General features: G+C 44.4%; 1 protein-coding gene across 1 annotated transcript in view; it reads left to right on the plus strand.

The window, feature by feature from the left end:
* The window catches only part of LOC137630463 (succinate dehydrogenase assembly factor 3, mitochondrial-like), a 60078-nt gene that overhangs the window by 11168 nt on the left and 32152 nt on the right, over positions 1 to 16758 (plus strand). The window contains exon 2 of the mRNA XM_068361940.1: positions 8339 to 8462. Within this exon, the coding sequence (XP_068218041.1) occupies positions 8348 to 8462 (115 nt within the window). The 5' untranslated portion in view covers positions 8339 to 8347. The remainder of the gene's footprint in view (positions 1 to 8338; positions 8463 to 16758) is intronic.

Here is a 16758-nt window from a genome sequence, read left to right on the forward strand (position 1 = left end):
ATGTGAAGCATGTGGGAGTAACAAAAGATCGAAGCATCCAGGGAAGGCCCCTTTTCAGAACCGCGAGCTCCCGGGATACATGAATGAACAGGTGCAAGTTGATTTTATGGGTCCGTTTCCCATTTCATCCTCACATCCATATCGTTATATCCTTCAAATGCAAGACATTTTGACTCGCTATGTTGTTTTGGTACCTCTTGAGGATTGTTCAGCAAAAACAGCAGTGGATACTCTAGTTGAAAGATGGATTTGCATGTTTGGGGTGCCCCGTGTCATAATGTCGGACAGAGGATCACATTTTACGGCTGATATCTTCAAGGCAATGTGTAACATGTTTGGAATTAAGCAGGACTTTGGTTCTCCTTACCATCCAAGAAGTCAGGCCCAGGTAGAACGTCAAAATCAATTATTAGACAACGTTCGTTGCATGTGTCACAATAATATGGATCTTTGGCCTGAAATGATACCCAGGGTACAGTTCTCTCACAATACAGCTGTAAATACTACGACTACATTTACTCCACATGAGCTCGTCTATGGGACTCCGGCTCGACGTCCAGAGGAGATTCTAAAAAAGGAAACTTCCAAAGATGAGGATTATCAACCGGGCTCTTTGGGTAATGCAGCAATCGCAGAAAGATTTGTGAGAGAGAAAGTAGATAAAATTGAGAAAATTATTAAGGTCGCACGGAACAAGACTGCAATGGCACAACAGATTAGGAATAACCAGCGGAAGTCTTACGGCAAAGCTTTCAAAGTTGGAGATTTGGTTCGATTGAAGTTATCGACAGCTGAGAGACGCCGTTGTGGAGGTGGTAAACTTGCACCATATCTTTCAAAGAAATATAGAGTTATAGAAATACTTCGTGGTGGCTGGACGTATAAGTTAACCCCAGCAGAGACAATAACAGACGAAGTAAAGATAAGACATTTTGACGAACTGGAGAAGGCCCCTGTAAGCAATTATTCTTGGGAAACTGCATTGGCTGATCTTTCAGATGAAGAAGTCATCAGAATAGACTCAGGGATTGGAAGTAGTTCAGGAGGAATACGTCGGTCTACTCGGGAGCGCCATCCCCCAAGTCGTTTGCAGGTAGATCCCAGTAAAAGATCCTATGAATCGGAAGAGGAGGAATTCTGGGATGAATGTTCTAACAGCGAGAATGAGTTAGAAGACGATCAGAATTGCTTATGGCAATAATACTCGTCTTGATAAACGCAACCTGTTAAATAGAAATTATTTATTTTATGTTATTTCATTCTTGTATTATTTAGTAAATTTATTTTATTGATATTCCCGATTTATTCGTATATTGTCTCATAAATAAGAAGGGGAGTGAGATAGTTTGTATACTTAACTGTCTAACTATTGTTATTCTCCGAAGTAATATTCATATAACTGTTAAGCTAATTATTGCTGTAATAGTTCTTAACTGCTATTGCTGTTAACTACCATAATCATTGTTTACTTCCTGTATATACTATTCTCAGTATTCAGTACTGAACTGTATCTTGTACCGTGAGTTTTGGATAATAAATACTGAAAGGAACCGCTGTGTTTGTCAAACCATGACTACGGAAGTGTTGGTGTCTAAGAGAGTATAGACTCTCTTTCTTAATTTTGCTTAACAAAAGTTATAGATTTATTTTATATCTCTCCGCCTCTTATAGGCCTCTTCGATTAACTTCCTTTTATTATAAACTTATTAAAATTAATTTTTATATTTGTTTATATTCGACCTTCCTAATAGTAGGCGGTCTTTTCTTGGTACCGAAGTTAATTAACATTGAGCCCGTCATTTCGGTTTTACCTGTTAACATATTATGCTATTTTAATGTCTTTGAAAGAATTTCTTTGATAGTCTCGTACTGTTTTCAAAGTTGAACTAACGTTTTGTTTTGTCTCTGCAGTTGTTGACGTTCAGAACGTTCAACTTGCGCTCTATCGTTACGATAGAGAAAGAATTTTCACGGTTTCACGTTGCAGTAAGAGTAACCGTGTCTAGCGTTTTGTTCATTCTTTCTTAACTTAATGGTTTTAATCCTAATAAAGGAACTTTTCATTTTGGGAAATATTTCAGTTTTTTCCTTTAACAATAATATGTTTTAACGATATATATGATTGGGCTCTTCTCTCAGGTTCTAAGTCAAGAGAGAGAGAGAGAGAGAGAGATAGAGACGGAGGGAGAAAGAGGAGGATAAACGTTTCATTCAAGCGAGTAACGTTGTTATCGTTTTTGCTCTTCTCCCTAGTCTCTTTAGGGGAAGAAGGTAAACGTTTCTAGAGTGATCTAGTGTTTAGTCTCTTTCCAGCCACTGAATTATTTATCTTTCATTAGATTTTTCTGTTACATTGTAATTCTGTTTTCGCAATTACTAACTTTTGAGAAAGGATAGAATTGCGTGTTTCAGGTACAAACCACTTAAAGTTTCGAGTTCAGTGAAATAAGTGCAAACAGAAAATCAAAGTGATAAGTGATTAGCGCAAAGTGTGTCAGTGTTGTGCGTGAGGGTACTTCTGTGCGCGCCAGTCGTCCTCCCAGTCCGGGACCTCTTGCAAGCTCCCAAGCCCAGGGGAGAAGCAATGTCGAAGGGCAAAAGGGTTCAGCAGGCCTTGATCGGCGCACAGAAGTATCCTCGGTGGTTGCGGGCGTGTCTTACCGAGACCGTCACTCCCACCCGCAGACGATTGAGCCCTTATTTTGCTCGTCTGCAGAAGAAATTTAGGGGAGAAAACGCTGGTCTCAGGTCTCAAGACCTCTTAAACGTAAAGTCCAGACCTATGCCAGACGTACGAAGTTAGAGTTCAACAACCCGGATGCAGTCATTGGGTTAGCTCTGACTCTCCTCAGTCATCAGTTGAATGCACTCCGCCTAAGAGGAGTAAGGTTCTGCCGCAACAGATCTCTGCTGTTAAGGCTTTACCTCAGCAGACCTTAGTGTCTGCCGACCCCAAGTTGACTCTACTGCAGTCCATGCAGTCACAACTTTCGGTCTTGATGCGTGAGTGTCGGGCTGAGAAGGTTGCGCCTCCGCCTGCGCTCGCTCCGCCTGCGCTCACTCCGCCTGACCTCAGTACCGCCTGCCAGGCGTACGATGTTGAGCCACGTTATGAGTTTACTGATCCCAGTGGTGTGCAGCTCCCTCCGCCTTCCTTAAGGCAACCTCAGCAATGGGAACAGGAGGCTTATACCTCTCTTCCTCCGCTTCCACTTGCTGTTCCACCAGTGAGGCAACACTCGCTTGAGGTACAACAACCTCTCCCATCCATGAGTCAGTCTCCTCAGCTCTCGCTGCAGCGAGCTCAACCCTCCTCAAGGCAAGCACCTCAACACCTTAGCCTTGCGCCTCAGGAGCCTCAACTTGCGAGACTTTTACTGCGTTCTGCGCAGCCACTACCTTTTCGCTCTCAGCTCACACCGCAGGAACCTCAACTCGTTCCTCAGGAATTTGCTACTGCGCATCCGCCAACCACTCAGCAAGCGCAACCCTTGAGTTCAGCCACTCATGCCAGGAGTCAGCCTCCTCCACCCATGCGCCTACCTTCTGCTACTTCCTTTGATCAGCCTTTGCAGACTGAGCCTCAGGTGTTCCCTCAACAGAGTCTTGAAGAGGAAACCACAACTATTGTTGTTCCAGCTCGTTCTGACTCTGCTGTTCAGCATACCTTACCTCCATTTTCAAACATTATGATAATGGAGGTTATTGGTATTACTGTACTTATAAAAATATATTTGTATTCCTTGCAATATATTTTTAACAATATCGCAAAATATGGCAAAAATATGAATCATGAGTTATGAATGTAAGGTAAATATTATGTTGATATTAAAACCCCATGCAAGCATGCATAAAGCACTCTAGCACTGGTCATGGAATTTCTGAGAAATGTTAAACGCCATGCACACGCTCTGCTTACCTTACAGCATGCTCTACATACAGCATGCTCTGCTTACAGCATGCTCTGCATTCAGCATGCTCTGCATTCAGCATGCTCTGCATACAACATGCTCTACATACAGCATGCTCTGCATACAGCATGCTCTGCATACAACATGCTCTGCATACAGCATGCTCTGCATTCAGCATGCTCTGCATACAACATGCTCTGCATACAGCATGCTCTGCATTCAGCATGCTCTGCATACAACATGCTCTACATACAGCATGCTCTGCATACAGCATACTCTGCATACAACATGCTTTGCATACCTTACCGCATGCTTCTCAGTCACACATCTTTGGTTGTTGCCAACTCACTAGACTGTCAAGCAGTTTCATAACGTTGCCTTCTAGTCTGCTGCTTTTGCACCAGTGAAACCCTCACTGAGAGAACTTAGCTTTTCTAGGATATGGTCCCTGTAGATGAGAAAGTTCTTTTCTCCCTCCTTCTGATATTCCCTTGAGGACTCTGTCATTTGGAGGGAGCCTTTAGCTGCGTAGCCTCCTATGGACTTTTATTTAAGCATAACATGCTTCCAGGGAAGGTAATGGTTCCACTTCAGTCGCTAATCCCGTCTGTTACCACACCTGCTCCCATAGACCTTGAGCTGTGTTGCAAGACATGCAGTCCAAGCTTAGTCCTTGTTAGAGGATTTTTTGTTTACGGAGTCAATGTGTCACGGGGAAGACGTTCAACAACCAGCAGAAGTGACTTGTTGTGACGCAGTGCGGCAACCTCAGCAACCCGATAAGGAGTTGTCTGTACGACCCAGACAGTCTAGACAGATTCGGGTTGTCACTGTACTTCCTCGCTTGCCCATGGTTGACAGTTCACAGACTGTGCAGCAGTACCATGATCTTGTGTCCGGCTCCGCAGACGACTGGCTTTTAAGAGCTCCCACAAGTCGTCGCTGTCTGGAGATTTTCAAATGGACTATGGATCTGACCAAGGAACTGGGCCTCCTGGTCAATTTTGAGGAGTCTCAGCTCGTCCCATCCCAGACCATTGTCTCCTTGGGTATGGATCTTCAGAGTCGAGCTTTTCGGGCTTTTCCGTCGGCCCCAAGGATCTTCCAAGCCCTAGAATGCATCCAGAGCATGCTGAGAAGGAACCGATGCTCAGTCAGGTAGTGGATGAGTCTAACAGGGACACTTTCATCGCTGGCCCTGTTCATCGTGTTAGGGAAACTCCACCTCCCCCCCCTTCAGTATCATCTAGCTGCTCACTGGATAAAGGACATGACGCTAGAGACGGTCTCAGTTCCTGTTTCCGAAGAGAGGAGGTCTTCTCTCGCGTGGTGTAAGAACAGCTTTCTTCTCAAGGAAGTCTACCTTTGGCTGTTCAGAAACACGACCGCCGTCTCCTCTCGGACGCATCAGACACGGGCTGGGGTGCGACTTTGGACGGACAAGAATGCTCGGGAACATGGAATCAGGAGCAAAGGACACTTCACATCAATTGCAAGGAGTTGTTGGCGGTTATTCTGGCCTTGATAAACTTCAAGTCCCTCCAGCTTAACAAAGTGGTGGAGGTGGACTCTGACAACACCACAGCCCTGGCTTACATCTTCAAGCAGGGAGGGACTCTTTCGTGGAAGTTGTTCTAGATCGCAAGGGACCTACTCATCTGGTCTAAAGATCGAAAGCTAACTGGTAACGAGGTTCATTCAGGGCGGTATGAATGTCATGGCAGATCACCTCAGCCGGAAGGGTCAGGTCATCCCCACAGAGTGGACCCTTCTCAAGAATGTTTGCAGCAGACTTTGGGCCCTGTGGGGTCAGCCAACCATAGATCTGTTCGCTACCTCGATAACCTAGAGACTCCTGTTGTATTGTTCTCCGATTCCAGACCCAGCAGCAGTTCACGTGGATGCTTTTCTGCTGGATTGGTTCCATCTCGACCTGTATGCATTCCCGCCGTTCAAGGTTGTCAACAGGGTACTTAGAAGTTCTCCTCTCACAAAGGGACACGGCTGACGTTGGTTGGCTCCGCTCTGGCCCGCGAGAGAATGGTTCTTAGAGGTACTGCAATGGCTGGTCGACATTCCCAGGACTCTTCCTCTAGGAGTGAACCTTCTAAGTCTACCTCACGTAAAGAAGGTACACCCAATCCTCCACGCTCTTCGTCTGACTGCCTTCAGACTTTCGAAAGACTCTCAAGAGCTAGGGGCTTTTCGAAGGAGGCAGCCAGAGCGATTGCCAAAGCAAGGAGAACATCCACTCTCAGAATCTATCAGTCTCAAGGGGAAGTCTTCCGTAGCTGGTACAAGACCAATGCAGTTTCCTCAACCAGTACCACTGTAACCCAGATTGCTGACTTCCTGTTATATCTAAGGAAAGTAAGATCCCTTTCAGCTCCTACGATCAAGGGTTACAGAAGTATGTTGGCAGCGGTTTTCCGCCACAGAGGCTTGGATCTTTCCACCAACAAAGATCTACAGGACCTCCCTAGGTCTTTTGAGACCTCAAAGGAACGTCGGTTGTCCACTCCAGGCTGGAATCTAGACGTGGTCCTAAGGTTCCTTATGTCATCAAGATTTGAACCTCTCCAATCAGCCTCTTTTTAGGACCTCACATTAAAAACTCTTTTCCTCGTGTGCTTGACAACAGCTAAAAGAGTAAGTGAGATCCACGCCTTCAGCAGGATCATTGTTTTCACATCTGAAACGGCTACATGTTCCTTGCAGCTCGGTTTTTGCTAAACGAGCTTCCTTCACGTCCTTGGCCTAAGTCGTTCGAGATCCCAAGCCTGTCCAACTTGGTGGGGAATGAACTGAAGAGAGTACTTTGCCCAGTTAGAGCTCTTAGGTACTATCTAAAAAGGTCTTAACCTTTACAAGGACAATCAGAAGCCTTATAGTGTGCTATCAAGAAACCTTCTTTTCCAAGTTCTAAGAACTCAGTTTCTTACTATTCAGGCTTCTGATTAGAGAAACACATTCTCATCTGAAGGAAGAAGACCTTGCTTTGCTGAAGGTAAGGACACATGAAGTGGGAGCTGTGGATACTTCAGTGGCCTTCAAACAGAGCCATTCTCTGCAGAGTGTTATGGATGCAACCTATTGGAGAAGCAAGTCAGTGTTCGCATCATTCTATCTCAAAGATGTCCAGTCTCTTTACGAGTACTGCTACACCCTGGGACCATTCGTAGCAACGAATGCAGTAGTAGGCGAGGGCTCAGCCACTACATTCCCATAATCCCATAACCTTTTAACCTTTCTCTTGAATACTTTTTATGGGTTGTACGGTCGGCTAAGAAGCCTTCCACATCCTTGTTGATTTGGCGGGTGGTCAATTCTTTCTTGAGAAGCGCCGAGGTTAAAGGTTGTGATGAGGTCCTTTAGTATGGGTTGCAGCCCTGTATACTTTAGCACCTTTGAGTTGATTCAGCCTTCCAAGAGGAACGCTGCGCTCAGTAAGGAAGACGATCTTATTAAAGGCAGAGTAACGGTTCAAGTCGACTTCCTTACCAGGTACTTATTATTTCATTGTTATTGTGGATAACTGATTATATGAAATACGGGATACTTAGCTATCCTTTAGTCTTGTACACTGGTTTTTCACCCACCCCCCTGGGTGTGAATCAGCTACATGATTATCGGGTAAGTTTAATATTGAAAAATGTTATTTTCATTAGTAAAATAAATTTTTGAATATACTTACCCGATAATCATGATTTAATTGACCCACCCTTCCTCCCCATAGAGAACCAGTGGACCGAGGAAAAAGTGAGGTGGCGTCAACAACAAGTACTGTAGTACCTGGCCACAGGTGGCGCTTGTGAGTACACCCCCTTCTAGTATAGTGATAGCTGGCGTATCCCTCCCGTAGAATTCTGTCGGGCAACGGAGTTGACAGCTACATGATTATCGGGTAAGTATATTCAAAAATTTATTTTACTAATGAAAATAACATGTTACAGAGCCAACCCATATAAATGACTTGGGTTTGTATAAATAGGAAAAATACAAATTACTTTTAAAATGTGTAGTATTTCCATAATAGAATTTCTGTCTGCATAATCCAAGTAGTTCATTGTTTGCAAAGTTTTGCTTTGAAACTATATGGTGTTTTATATTTATCAAATGATCACTGTATTTCTACATTTGTGTAATTTACATCTCATTTTCTTAGTTCAGAGCAGCTTCAAATGAAACCTGGTTAAGGGATAGTTATATGGTTTTACAGTACAGTATTTTTAATTGTGCTTGTGATCACCCAATTTCCACTAAAACTTGTTTATTATGAAAAAGTATTTATTTTATGAAAGAAAGTTTTCCATTTTTTTTTTTTTTTAATGGATATACTGTACTGTACTGAATGATTTAAGGGAAACTTGGTTAGCCATGAGGTGTTGTCATTACATTTTGTAAAGTAATTTATGATTATGTTTTAGGTGATTGTCATGGGGGGAGCAAAGGCTGCACAGCAGGCTTTCACACATCCCCAACGAGTTCGACTTTTGTACAAGACTATTCTGAAGTTACATCGCGGAATGCCTCTCGAACTTCAAGCCCTAGGTATACTATATTGGGTGCTACTTTGACTTGTTTTCTAGGTGTTATGAATCTACTTTAGTTTGCGACATATACCTTATATTATTCTATGTGAGTGCCAAAGTATAGTTTGCAATACAGGTATACACTTTATATTAACATTTACAACAAGAAAAGTTATGCTTATCAAGAGCAAAGACCAATTAGATTATTAGACTAATGATTAATTAGATAATTGAAGTAGCTCCAAAATAGCCACCCACCCAGCCAACATGCATAGAGTAGCATGTACCACTTGCCAAGAAGAGGAGCCACATCATAGTAAATGCCAATTGAACTAGGTGATTAATTAGATAATTGGAATACTGTAATGCCAAAATACTACTTACCCACAGGGCTAGAAATTACTGTACTTGCTGCAAAATGGAATGGAATTCATATTTTCTATGCAAGCGCCAAAATACGATGTAGATGTTTTTTCATTCATACAGTAATAAGCCAAATAGTAACTCATATTGTTGATACTGTACACGCTATCTATTATCAATGTTATTTTGTTCCTACATGTGATACAAATCATTAATTTTCAATAGAAGCATAAGAGTCTGTGAAACTGAACTGCTGTTAAACTTTAACAAGGTAAACATTGTCGCTTACCCTACAAAGAGAGCAGCCCTCACTTAGCCTTTGGCCGCTGTCAAGTACACATGTACACAATTGCGTTCCTTGACTTGGCAGTTACAATGATTACTTTATTTCTCTATTTCCATAGTGTTTGTGATCTCTTCCCTAGTAAAGAAGGCCTCAGGTGTGGCTGGTATATGAGTAAACTGAAGGTGGAACAGCATGTAATTTGTGATTTATCATCTCCTGTGAGAAGTATCCTTTGCTGTGGGTGGAATTTAAAAAGTAGTTTAGGGGATTCTTTGGCATCAAAGGGTATGCCCAAGTTGAAGCCGAAGAAACTCACTTGCTCTTTCTTCCCTTCTTTGGGAACGTCCCTTCTTTGGGAACGAAACCAGCTGTTTCCCCTGCGTTTTCTTCCGAGGCTTCTTCTTCTGGGGAAACCTATTGGGGGAAGGGCAACTGCTCTCAACCCTTTGGGAGTGGTTTGGAGAAGGTGGCTGTATGGTCTTCCCTTAGTTTAAAGGTTTAAAGGTCACTCATGAATGGCAGAGACAAGGGACAGTGACATTGCCCTAGCAAGCAGGACAATGCCCTAAATATTGACCATATATTATATGATCAGCGCCCAAGCCCCCTCAACATCCAAGCTAGGACCAGGGAGGGCCAGGCAATAGTTGCTGATAACTCAGCAGATAGAACTATAGGCTCCTCAAACCCCCCAAAACTTAGCTCCCAAGGAGGGTAAGGTTGCAGACGCTAAAGGGACTGATAAGTCAGAGCGGGACTCAAACCCATGTCTGGCAAACACCAGGCAGAGACGTTACCAATCAGTCCAATACACCCATCCCTTTCTCTCAGCCGTCATTGATTCCTCCTTTTCACGCCAGTGATTATATTGAGGCCATACCTCATGAAAACAATAAAAGAGCTCGTTACTTAGGTTCAACACGCTTCGCTTCACTAACTTTAGGAAGGTCAAAGGAATCAAGGATCTCATTCGTGACTAGGACACAGGTCTTATACCAGTCACGGAATCCCTCTCCTTCTCCTCATAGAGGTGACCCAGAGCTCATAATGTTTTAGGGCACAATCCATCCATAACATTTAGAAGCAGCTCCTTTGTGACACAGACCTTGCCGTTGGTAGAGTGAAAGCATGTTTTATCTTCACTTCACCTTACCTGCAAGATGTCACCCACAGAAGACCCAATATGGTTTCTTACACAAGTGGTGTAAGAATACCTTGGGCTCCTTGTTGGGCAAGTACAGTAGCAGAAGGTTGAGGGCATTGGTTACCCGGGGTAAGGCTGGGATAAATGAAAGTATGTCTGGCTCTTTTACTTTCATGATCGTCCTCTATTTTGGGGAACAGCGCCATGGGTCCCTTTGCAAGCTGGCTTCAAACTCTGCAGGTAATAACCACTTCCCTTGTACAGTATAACTAAGTATAGTTTATTGTTGTATACTTGTACACGTCCCAACTAGGAACATTCTTACCTAGACCTTCATATGATATCTATCACAAATACTTGGGTTGCTCAGCCTGCTATCATGCTCACTTGTATTGATAAGCGAGGTGGCAAGGTTTCCCGCGATTACTGTTTAATACTGTACAAGGTAAACCTGGTCAATGACTAAAGCCAGTAGTCAAACTTACAACCCTCCTAAGAGTGAGTCATCCTCATAGATAAGGAAAGGTTTGTATGGGAACAAATGACAAATTCGGAGTTAATTTGTATTTTTATCTAATTAATGCAAACCTGTATTTATTTATATAAACTGGCCTGCCATCACCTGTCCCTCAGTAAGTCCTGCCTGCAATAAAAAAGTGATGTAGCTCACAGCTGTGAGAGTACTATACAGAATAGGTGGCTGGATACCCCTCTCACCCCCTACCTACCCACTCAAGTGATAAGGCAGGTTTGCCACCTCGCACTTTAAATCTAATGGCAACATTCTAGCTCCGCCAAAAGTAATATCCACATAGATAACTACAGGTTTGTATTATTTAAGGAAAAATACAAATTATCTCCGAATTTGTTGTAATAAAGTATCTCCCTCATCCTTTTAGATAAGAGTGAGGATAGGTGTAATATATGCAAACCCATTTTTCATAAATGACCAGACCTTAGGTCATTGTATCTTTAGGGATATAGGTACTTTCATACCTGCCTACCAGTTCCCTAAAAGGGACTTAGCCTAGCACATGCAACATCTTCATGCTCGGGTATTATTGAGGTTGACATGAGTCCTCACTTTTTCTCTTCCAAAGGACAGAAAGCGCATTGACATATCCTGGGTTGGTAAACCAGCCCCTTCAACAATATGGACTTTAGTCCTCTTAGGGTAAGGTTCGTATTAAAGTTTCATGGTTTGTATTCATGTAAGAAAAAAATCATGTTTTAAAAGTACTATAATTTGTATTTCTCACAACTACATAAACCTGAATCCATTAAGTTATGCTTCCCTCCTCAACCGCCCCACAAATCCTAGGTTAAGGTCAATGTGATGGTTTCTCTCACTGGCAGGTGGGCTGGGGTTACCCTCTACCAATCAGTACTTGTTCAAAGTTTGAAATTACATTCTAACTTTGCTGGAGTCATGCTTCTTTTAAAGGACTCAGGTCTGTATAATTAGGAAAATACAAATTACTTTTAAAATTTGTAATTTTTTTTATTAATTTCCGATGTTGGGAGTTATTTTACAATAATTGCCATTACAAAACCTTTAAAAATTAGTGTATATATGTATTCATAAATGTGTAGTACACATCGACTGGTTTTCACTTACAGTAGTACCTCGGTTTACGAGTATAATTTGCTTGCTCACAAACTAAAATACACGTAAACTGAAAGAAATTTTACCTAAAGAAATAAAGGAAATTCAACCCATGCATTCCACACTTCCATCAGTGCACATACAGTACTGTATAGACTAATTTTTAAAGATTTGTAATGCTAATTATTGAACAATTTATAACCCCTAACACCAGAAATGAATACAAATTAATAATTCACAATAAGGAGTCAAAATATATGTACTGTTTGTTCCTTTACTAACAAACCTTACGTGATTTATAGGGATATCTTACAGTGAAGCTGGAAGGTTAGCCAATAGACTTTTAATGCGAGGTGGCAACCCTACCCGAGCGCTATAGCGGGGAGGGTAGGGGGTGGCTGGGGGTTACCTAGCCGCATGTATCTATTCACTCATCTCTGAATTACGTCACTTTTTTTCTTTTGGCTGGTAGATAACGGAAGTCTCCATTCCCTCCTCCTCAAGGCTTTGCCATATACTGTATAGACTGTCGCTTTATGCACAAAACTTCTTTTTCAGGGGTGACTGTTTCTCTCTTTGACGCTCCCATACGTACCTGGCCTGATTGTGAAGGGTGCTCCTGTGTCACCTTCATGTTGTCGGCTGAGACCGATCCTCATTCACTGTGGCCGACCTGCAGGGGCAGTTGCTGTGAGTAGGGTTCACCCTATGCTGAGTGTAGAGAATGGCCTGCCTACCAGTGGGAGAATTTTAGTCGTTGTAGGAAGAAGAAGTCCAAGAGAGCTCTCTCGCTATAAGGTCTTCCTCAAGGGCAAAAAGACCTCGGGCTTCTTCTTTTCACAGACCTAGGTCTCTTTCTGAAGCTCTTCTTCGCTTGTCTTTCTCCAATGGACAATCGAGTAGGAGCGCACACCAGTTAACTCCATGGCAACCTCAGGGTACCTGAGAGGTTGTTGCTTCCCCTAGAGGAACATCTTCAGCTCCGGCCGGTGGGGAGCCATTTTAACTTTCAGATGTGTTGCAGGCATGGCTGTCCTTGGGAGTTGCTGCCCCCTCTTCTAAGGAAGCTCTCCTTCAGCACGGAGAGCAGAAAGACCCTTTGCCAGTCGTTTCAACAGCTAATGCCCTAGATGTCTGCCAGGTCCCTCTCTTGCCCTCTCATGGCCCCTCCACACGTTTCCAAGGTGAGCGTTCCTGTTTGCCCATCCGATGGCCTCCTGTTATCGACAAGTCTCCTCGCCATCCTCAGGCTACATTGTCACCTAGCATCCTGCAGACTCTTATCTCTCTCCAAAGGCATTGTTCCAGCCCGTGTGTACAACGCTCGCCTGCTGGGGATACTGATTGTTGACACATGGCCAGCTCTCCACCCGCTCTCCGATCAGCAGAACGAGACGAGTCATCTTCTTGTCCCTCCAGACGGTCCCCTTCATGACATCGTTCACGACGCTCCCGTGATTGCCATAGATCAAGAGATTGCAGGTCATCACGATCTCGACACTTCCTCAAGAGGGCATTCTCATTCACGAGCTAGAAGCTCATACTCACAAGCTAGAAGCTCATACTCACGAGCTAGAAGCTCATACTCACGAGCTAGAAGCTCATACTCACGAGCTAGAAGCTTAAGATCACGATCTGAATGTTCATGGTCACAAGGTAGATGCTTACAATTACGAGCAGGATGCTCAGGATCGCGAACAAGACGTTCACGATCACGATTGAAATGATCCTCTTCATGAGGACAACGTAGGTGTTCGCCCTCACGATTGACGTGACGCTTTCCAACCCCGCGATCTCCTGCTGCTCCTTCCCGACGATCTACGCTCGAACAACGATCTCCCGAACGGAAATCTCCAGATAGACGTCCTCTTTATCATGTAGCCCCTGCTCTCTTTACAGTTTGGAGTACCCTATTATTATTATTATTACTACTAGCCAAGCTACAACCCTAGTTTGAAAAGCAAGATGCTATAAGCCTATGGGCTCCAATAGGGAAAAATAGCTTGGTTAGGAAAGGAAATAAGGAAATAAATAAATGATGAGAACAAATTAACAATACATACATATACCAAAGGCACTTCCCCCAATTTTGGGGGGTAGCCGACATCAACAAGAAACAAAACAAAAAAGGGGACCTCTACTCTCTAAAAACAGTAACAACGTCAAAACAGATATGTCATATATAAACTATAAAAAGACTCATGTCAGCCTGGTCAAAATAAAAACATTTGTAACTTTGAACAATTGAAGTTCTACTGATTCAACTACCCTATTAGGAAGACCATTCCACAACTTTGTCACAGCTGGAATAAAACTTCTAGAATACTGTGTAGTATTGAGCCTCGTGATGGAGAAGGCCTGAATATTAGAATTAACTGCCTGCCTAGTATTACGAACAGGATAGAATTGTCTAGGGAGATCTAAATGTAAAGGATGGTCAGAGTTATGAAAAATTTTATGCAATATGCATAATGAACTATTTGAAGGACGGTGCCCAAGATTAATATCTAGATCAGAAATAAGAAATTTAATAGACTGTAAGTTTCTGTCCAACAAATTAAGATGAGAATCATCAGCTGAAGACCAGACAGGAGAACAATACTCAAAACAAGGCAGAATGAAAGATTGTTCCAACACAGAGACTTACCTCGAAACACTTTCTTAGGAGTTACCTGGAACCTCCTCTGAAACGACCAGAGTTTTGTGTAGTTTACCCTACTCCCATTTTCTATAATGATAGGCCTAGCGGAGGAATACGTGCCCTGAGGGCAATACCAAGGCAGGCCACATGTTTCCCATGTCGTAGGCTTCAGTAAGATCTCTGGTCGCGTCGCGTTATCACACGACGCTCCTCTGATCTCAGTGTGACCCTTTGTGTCTCGTGGCCACGTGGTTACTGCATGGTCCGTTGTGCTCTGCCCGCGCGCTTGGTGCTTTATCTGTGTGCTTTTGCTTTCATTCCTTGTGCTTTCATTGTGTTTATTGTTCTCATTCTTTTGTTGTGCTTGTGTCTAGCGGTTTTTGTGATTGTGTGCGATGGAGCATGCTCGCCGTTGTCCTGGGCCTAGAGCCGGGAAAATGTGTGGGGCTTTTTTGTCTAAGCCTGATGTTGATTCGCACACGCTTTGTTCCTCGTGCAGAGGTAAAATGTGTTCTTCTTCGGACACGTGTCCGGAATGTGCTGACTGGAGTGAGGTCCAATGGGTCAAGTTTGGGACCAAAAAGAAGAAGTCTACGAAGCGGTCTCCCAGGAAAACCAATATGTCTTCTCCTGCGTCTTCTGCGGGTGAGGGATCATGTAGAGTTCCTTTGTCTTCCCCTACCCAGAGTAGGGGACGAGGTAAGTCAGTGAAAGGGAAGAAGTTGGTGCCTCTTCTCCAGGAGAATGTTGTTGCAGGGGTTTCAGGTTCTTTTACGGCGAACCAGGGGCCTGTAAGTATGTGTAGTGGGGGTTCACGAGACGTTGCTCTCGTGCAAGGGAGCGCGTCTCGCTGGAGGACCCCATGTGGAATAAAAATGTGCCATTTTCTTCCCAAGACTCTTGGGTGGATGTGTCCGGCGCTTTGGCAGCGGAGGGTGCCCTGGATAGAGAAGATTCCCCGCAGGAAGATCCCCTGGAATGGAGTTTGCCGAGGACTCCGGGCAAGTCTCCGTTGAGGATGGAAGAAGGCTTGAGCGAGTCCTTCCCTTTCTTGGATCGTCCGTCGACGCTTCCGGCGCCTTCGTCAGCAGTCCCGGAAAAATTCTTACAGCCATCGACGTCTGGAACCCAACAGGTGTCAAGGAAGACTCCATCTATTGTGAGGTCTCGGTTCCTTGGTGGGTCAGACTCGTCGGTAGAGGAGTCTTCAGTCTCGTCTGAGGAAGAACGCCGCAGGAGGCGTAGAAGGAAGAGGGAACGGTCCATGAGGAGGAGATCCCTTTCTATGTCTCCCTCTGTATCGGGAGGTAGGAGAAGAAGATCCCGTTCTCCGCAGAAGAAGAGCAGGAGAGCTGGTTCTCCTCAAGGAAGATGGGTCTTCGTACCCGAGGACAAGCTGAGAGACCTTACTACAGTCTCAAGCTCAGTGGTCAAACTGTTAGGAGACAGTCCTCCTATAAGGGCCTCCAGTAGCCTCATGATGGCGTCAGCCGCTGACCGTAAGGCCTCGTCTAGCAGGCATAAGTCCCGACCTAAAGACACTCAACCCGCCCAGCTGAGGGAGTCGTCTCCTAGGACGGGCAGCCTTGACGGGTCTGCCCATCAAGATGATAGAGGAATACGGGCCCCTCCGTCGAACAATTTCACGGAGGAGCCTGTCCCTTCATCAAAGCCTATAAAGGTGACAGAGGCGCCCGTCTCTAATGAGAAGAAGAGCCGAGGGTCCCGTCTGAGCGGAGGTGCCCGTGAAGATCCTTCTCCCCATCGTAGGACGGAGGACGTGGAGGAAGAGGCAGCGCTTTCTACGGAGGACTCCGCTTATAGGAGGGTGATCTCCTTGATAAGGAGTCACAGTAATTTAGTGGAATCTCTACCGCAGGAGGATGATGACTGGACCTCTGGCTTAAACAGGATATTGGGTGCGCCCATCCAAAAGAAGCCCTCTTTAGCTCTTCCGGAGGCGAGAGATGTCAGGCTAGGGCGAGCTCATATAGGCAAGGTGATAGCCCGCAATGGCGACTCTTCTAAAGGGCATAGTGCGGCTAAGCTCTTACAGGGGATGAAGTCCCAGAGTAAGTATTATGCCTTGGAGGGTCGATCTCATGGCGCAAGTAAGATGGAGGACGTCCTGGAGATCTTATGTCAAGGTTCCACGGAAGAGAGGGTCTCTACAGCTCCCATTTACTTCTCCCAGACCGAGGCCGTGATGATGGAGGAGATGTCGAAGGACGTGGTTAACGTTGCATCATGGCTGGACTGGTGGGCCACTACCTTG

The sequence above is a fragment of the Palaemon carinicauda genome, chromosome 38, assembly GCF_036898095.1.
Source record: "Palaemon carinicauda isolate YSFRI2023 chromosome 38, ASM3689809v2, whole genome shotgun sequence".
NCBI classification, from domain to species: domain Eukaryota; kingdom Metazoa; phylum Arthropoda; class Malacostraca; order Decapoda; family Palaemonidae; genus Palaemon; species Palaemon carinicauda.